The 6,178-nt window shown below is 43.0% G+C and overlaps 1 protein-coding gene across 1 annotated transcript in view; it reads right to left on the bottom strand.

The window, feature by feature from the left end:
- Positions 1-3,019, bottom strand: part of rtraf (RNA transcription, translation and transport factor) — a 35,341-nt gene extending 32,322 nt beyond the window's left edge. The window contains exons 1-2 of the mRNA XM_048599856.1: positions 2,844-3,019; positions 2,061-2,174 (exon numbers count right to left, since the gene is read on the bottom strand). Coding sequence (XP_048455813.1) covers positions 2,061-2,076 — 16 coding nt within the window. The 5' untranslated portion in view covers positions 2,077-2,174; positions 2,844-3,019. The remainder of the gene's footprint in view (positions 1-2,060; positions 2,175-2,843) is intronic.
- Positions 3,020-6,178: the final 3,159 nt, after the last annotated feature.

Here is a 6,178-nt window from a genome sequence, read left to right as displayed (position 1 = left end):
GCTGCTTGGCCTGCTGTGTTCATCCAGCTCTGCACCTTGTTGTCTCTTGTTTTCGGGTTGGGACCCTTCTCTTGGATCCATACTGTGTTATCTCTGACTCCAGCATCTGCAGTTCTTACAATCTCTGAAACAAGAACGGACATTGTTGGAGAAACTCCGCAGGTCTGGCAGCGTTTCTGGAGAGAGAAAAACAGAGTCGACGTTTCTGCCCCAGTGAACCTTCTTCGAAAGTCCTGCACGAATTCTGGCATCCAGACCTGCTGAGTCTCTCCAGCAATTTCTGTTTTTGTTTCGGGTGAGAATGTCGATATCACAAGGAAGCGTTGAAGTGACTCCGGTGACCAGACCTACCCAAGCCCAAAACAGAACTGGGTTTGTGATTAAAAACCAAAAGGGATGCTGTAGGTCAGAAGCAAAAACAGAAGTTGCTGGAAAAGTTCAGCAGGTCTGGCAGCATCTGTGAAGAGAAATCAGAGTTATCGTTTTGGGTCTGGTGACCCTTCCCCCAAAACTGATGGCAGCTAGGAAAATGTCAGTTTATATGCAGAAGATAGAGTAGGGGAAGGGGATAAGGAGTGAACAATAGGTGGGGATAGAGCCCAAAGAGAGAGAAGAGCAGTTGGACAGACAAAGGAGTTGATGACCATCTGACTAGGAGCATAAATATCTTTTAATGGAGACTGTTAGTGGCTAACAATGCATAGTGTGTAATGGCAGACTATGTGATAACAAGGCCTAGTGTGTGGGTAGGGGGCTAGGACATGGGAGAGTTCAGGCTCTTAGACCCACTACCCACTATGGACAGGACCAGTGTCAAATACAAGATTCCCTGCAAAGACTGCAACAAACATCCCCCAACTATTCTACGGCCTCCTGAAGGTACACAAACCAGAAATACCTCTCAAACCCATAGTCTCCCTGCCAGGCACGCCATCACATAGATTAGCCTAGGAGCTACAAAGGAGACTAAAGCACCTCTTCAACAAGTCACCCCACTCAATCCACTCAGCCCAGGAATTCCTCAGTTCCATCAAGGACATAAGAATAGATGATGACGAGATCATGGTATCATTTGACGTTATTACCCTTTTAACATTGATAGACATACCACTAGCAAAAGAAACACTGGCAACACTACTAAAACAAGAACAAAACCCTAATGACAACATCTCCACAGACAACATGCTGAAGCTACTGGACCTATGCCTCACCACCCACTTCACCTTTTAATGGCTAAATATATGAACAGATCAATGGGACACCCATGGGATCACCTATCTCCGGACTAATAGCTGAAACGGTGATGCAGAGACTTGAAAGTCTCTAATTCCGCTAATTCAGCTAAAACTATGGATACGTTATGTGGACAACACCTTCGTCATTATTAAACAGACCAAACTAGAGGATACACATGAACTAATAAACAACAGCCTCACCAGGATCAGATTCACCAGAGAAGAGGAGAAGAACAAACAGCTCCCATTCCTGGACATCATGGTGGAATGCAGGACCAATGGGAAATTCCTAACAAATGTACACAGGAAAGCCACACACAGAGACCAAGTACAAAATTTCAACAGCAACCATCCTAATACACACAAACGAAGTTGCGTGAGAACATTATTTAAACGGGCAACAACACAATGCAGCAACACAGAGCTACGCCAAAAAGAAGGAGAGTACCTCTTCCAAGTATTCAAAGACAATGGATACCCGAAAAACTGGGTCAGAAGCTGCCTATTACATGAACGACACCAAGAAGATACTACGCACCCCGAAACACTCATCATGCTACCTTACATCAGGAACACCTCTGAACTGACCAGAAGGCTCCTACGACCACTGGGCATCAGAGTAGCACACAAACCCACATCAACCCTACCCCAACTGCTCACCCGGACCAAAGACCCACTACCCACTATGGACAGGACCAGTGTCATAAACAAGATTCCCTGCAGAGACTGCGGCAAATATTACATTGGACAAACAGGAAGGAAATTAAGGGTACACAAGGGTACACGAACATCAACTGGCAACAAAAAGACACGACTAATACTCACTCATCTCCATCCACATGGATAAGGAAAATCACCAATTCGATTGGGACAACACCAGGATCCTGGGACAAGCGAAGCAGAGACAAGCACAGGAATTCCTCGAAGCCTGGTTCTCCTCTAAGAAAGCCATCAATAAACACATAGAGTGAGACCCCATATACACTCCATTGCGTGGGGAAACTGGAAGTGAGGTAATCCAGCTCAACGGACACGAGAGTTTAAAAGACAGGCGTGAAAACAGCACTTCATTGGAGGCTGCACTGATGATGTTACCCAGCAGGGTAATGAAACGTCTGCTGAACAACGAACCAACTCAGCGAGCCAAACAACCACAACATCCACAACCCAAGCTACAAATCTACTGTAAAACCTTAGAAGCTGTATATTGAGCCCAGAGGGCTGCAGGGTCCCCAGGCGGAAAATGAGGTGTAGTAGTCATATTGGAATCAAAATTTTAACTGTGTTCCTCTCCCCACAAATGCTGCTAAACCTGCTGAGTTTCTCCAAAAGTTCATTTGTGTTATAAATATCCAGCATCTGCCGTACTTTACTATTTTTTACCACGTTCAGGGTCTCTGTAAAAGCTAGCCCTCACCTCAACTTTTTCTTACAAATTTGGGATAGATTGATAGATTGATTAATTTCAGTAACGCAATATCACCATATTGATTTCCAATACTTTTAAAACGATACTTTGATAAACAACTGTACTCCTCTCCCCAATGCCTCTTCTGTGTCAAGTATCTTACTTTTTTCTCTACTATTTAAAAATGAACTTTTACTCACCATTGATTTTAGGCTATGGTTTTGGATTTTTCACCATATTTTCTCAAGTTCACAACAGGAACTATTAACTATTAAACTGAGGCGGTGTTACTTCTTTATGGAGAGAAAAGAGAATCCTTGTTCCCAGCTCAGTTTTCCTGCCTGATGAGTTATTTCTTGTTGTAAATTGGACGGTTGAAAAGAAGATGTGCAATTCTCTTTCTTAATGCTTAATGTTGCAATCGAATGCTTGCTCACTTGCTTCCTCTTTTCCCCAGCTCACTCATTGCTGACACCTAATTGAACTGTACCAAATGGCTGAGTTTTCAACAGCTTCACTGAATTTGGAATACTGCGTACAGTTCTGGTCACCACGTTACCAAAAGGATGTGGATGCTTTGGAGAGGGTGCAGAGGAGGTTCACCAGGATGTTGCCTGGTATGGAGGGCACTACCTGTGAAGAGAGGTTGAGTAGATTAGGATTATTTACATTAGAAAGACGGAGGTTGAGGGGGGACCTGATTGAGGTCTACAAAATCATGAGAGGTGTAGACAGGGTGGATAGCAAGAAGCTTTTTCCCAGAGTGGGGGACTCAATTACTAGGGGTCACGATTTCAAGGTGAGAGGGGAAAAGTTTAAGGGAGATATGCGTGGAAAGTTCTTTACGCAGAGGGTGGTGGGTGACTGGAACGTGTTGCCAACGGAGGTGGTACGGGCAGGCACGATACATTTAAGGTGTATCTAGACAGATACATGAATGGGCAGGGAGCAGAGGGATACAGATCCTTGGAAAACAGGCGACAGGTTTAGATAGAGGATCTGGATCGGCGCAGGCTTGGAGGGCCGAAGGACATGTTCCTGTGCTGTAATTTTCTTTGTTCTTTGTTCTTTTAAAACCTTTTTCTCCTTTTGCTGCAATGTAACAAAATGGAAATTGCCTCGCCTGCAGGACTTCATCAATTGCCCCCAGTACTACCACTATATACAACACCCTTGGCTCTTTCTATTGGCTCTATTTGATTACTGAATTCATCATTTGCCAGTTGACAAGGAAAAGAAAGAAGAAATTGCAATCACCTTGTGTGCTGAGACATCTCCATTTCCAATGGATTAAAAAAAACTGAAATGCTAATGTTCCCAGCACTTCCTCCTCTGCTTCTTTCAACTGTGGGACCAGTGGAGGACCATAGAGTCGTAAAGTCTTAGAGCTCTACAGCATGGAAACAGACCCTTTGGTTCAACTCGTCCAACTCATCCAAGCCGACCAGATATCCTAAATTGATCTAGTCCCATTTGCCAGTATTTGGCCCATACCGCTCTAAACCCTTCCTATTCATATACCCATCCAGTTGCCTTTCAAATGTTGTAATTGTACTAGCCTCCACCATTTCCTCTGGCAGCTCATTCCATACACGCACCACCCACTGCGTGATAAAGTTGGCCCTTAGGTCCCTTTTATATCTTTCCTCTCTCACCTTAAATCTATGCCCGCTAGTTTTGGACTTTGCTACTGTGGGGAAAGGACCTTGTCTATTCACCCTATTCATGCCACTCATGATTTTATAAACCTCTGTAGCAGCGATCCTTGTGGCACACTGCTGGTCACAGGCCTCGATTCTGAAAAGTAACCCTACACCGCCACCCTCTGTCTCCTATCTTCAAGCCAGTTCTGTATCCAAATGGTCACTTCTTCTATATTCTATGTGATCTAACCTTGCTAACCAGTCTACCGTGCAGAACCTTGTCGAACGCCTCACTGAAGTCCATATAGATCATGTCCACAGCTCTGCCTTCATCAATCGTCTTCGTTATTTCTTCAAATTACTCAATTAAGTTAGTGAAACATGATTTTCCGCTCACAAAGCCATGCTGACTGACTCTATTCAGTCCTTGCCTTTCCAAATACGTGTAAATCCTGTCCCTCAGGATTCCTTACGACAACTTCCCCGCCACCCTTGTCAGAATCACCGGTCTATAGTTCCCTGGCTTTTCCTTACCACGTATCTTAAATAGTGGCACCATGTTGGCCAACCTCCAGTCTTCCAGTGCCTCGCCTATGGCTATCAATGAACAAATATCTCAGCAAGGGACCCAGCAATCACTTACCTAGCTTCCCACAAGATTCTAGGGTACACCTGAACAGGTGCAGGGGATTTATCCACCTTTATGCATTTTAAGACAGCCAGCACCTCCTCCTCTGTAATATGGACATTTTTCAAGGTGTCGCTATTTATTTCCCAAGTTCTCTAGCTTCCATATCCTTAACCACAGTAAACATTGATGCAAAATACTATTTTGTGTCTCCCCCATCGCCTATGGTTCCACACATAAGCGGCCTTGCTGAACTGTAAGTGGCCCTATTCTCTCCCTAGTTATCCTTTTGACCTTAATGCAGTTCCAGTTCACTCCCTAGTTTTCCACACTTTCTTTTAATGAGAGAAAGGAAAGATTTAAGTGATCTGAAAGCATTTTGGTTTTAAGCCACTCTCAGTCTTATAGTTCATTTTGGCCTGTGAATTTAAGAGAACAAATTAATGGCTCGCTCAAAAAATTGCTATGCTTAATGGGTTAATTGTTTGTATCCATTTTTCTGATTTAAAATGGGCACAAGTTTAGAATCATTTCAGAAAAAAATGATTACACATATAACAGATTGAGGAAAGAAAATAATTTATTAAAAAATGCTGCTTTATTATTCTAATCAATAAATAAATACCTGAAGAACATCAAACATTAAAATGCTGAAATAAATTATTATTCTGTAGCCATAAAATCATCCAAAGCGGTCAGCCTCTGTTAAACCTAGATCCTCCTCTTGTCAGGCTCACATTGAGATTTCCTTCCAAGCAATTTAGACAGCTTTCAATAGAATCTGTGTGTTTATGAGATAACTCAACTTGTTAGTCTTCCAGTGTAAAGAGTTGACTTCCACTGAGTGTTTCAGACTGTCACATTCTAAGGTCCAGGGATACATGCTGAGGGAAGCACTAAAGTTTGGGCAGACGTGAAGGCACAGTGGGGAAAGACCACCATCTAAGATCTTTCTGCCAAAATATAACAAGGGTCTGTTCAGTTGTCAGACCCCATTGTTGCCTCAGAATGAATGTAAATAGATTCCTGCACGAGCAGTAAATGCCTTTGTTTTGCGATGCAGGGATACTCTGAGCAATGACAGATTCCAATGTGTTTTTTTCTCTGCAACAATTGTAGAGAACTGTTTTAGGACCTTTTGGATGTACCTGTTTTTGCTAATTTGCTAATTAGATTACCATGTAGAACCTTGTCAAAGGCTTTATCAAAGTCCAAGTAAACAACATCTACTGCTCTGCTCTCATCTTTTTGATTACTTCATTAT

This window comes from Rhincodon typus, chromosome 8, assembly GCF_021869965.1.
Source record: "Rhincodon typus isolate 14 chromosome 8, sRhiTyp1.1, whole genome shotgun sequence".
NCBI classification, from domain to species: domain Eukaryota; kingdom Metazoa; phylum Chordata; class Chondrichthyes; order Orectolobiformes; family Rhincodontidae; genus Rhincodon; species Rhincodon typus.
The sequence above is the reverse complement of the archived record's forward strand: the minus strand, read 5'-3'. Positions and strand labels throughout refer to the sequence as shown.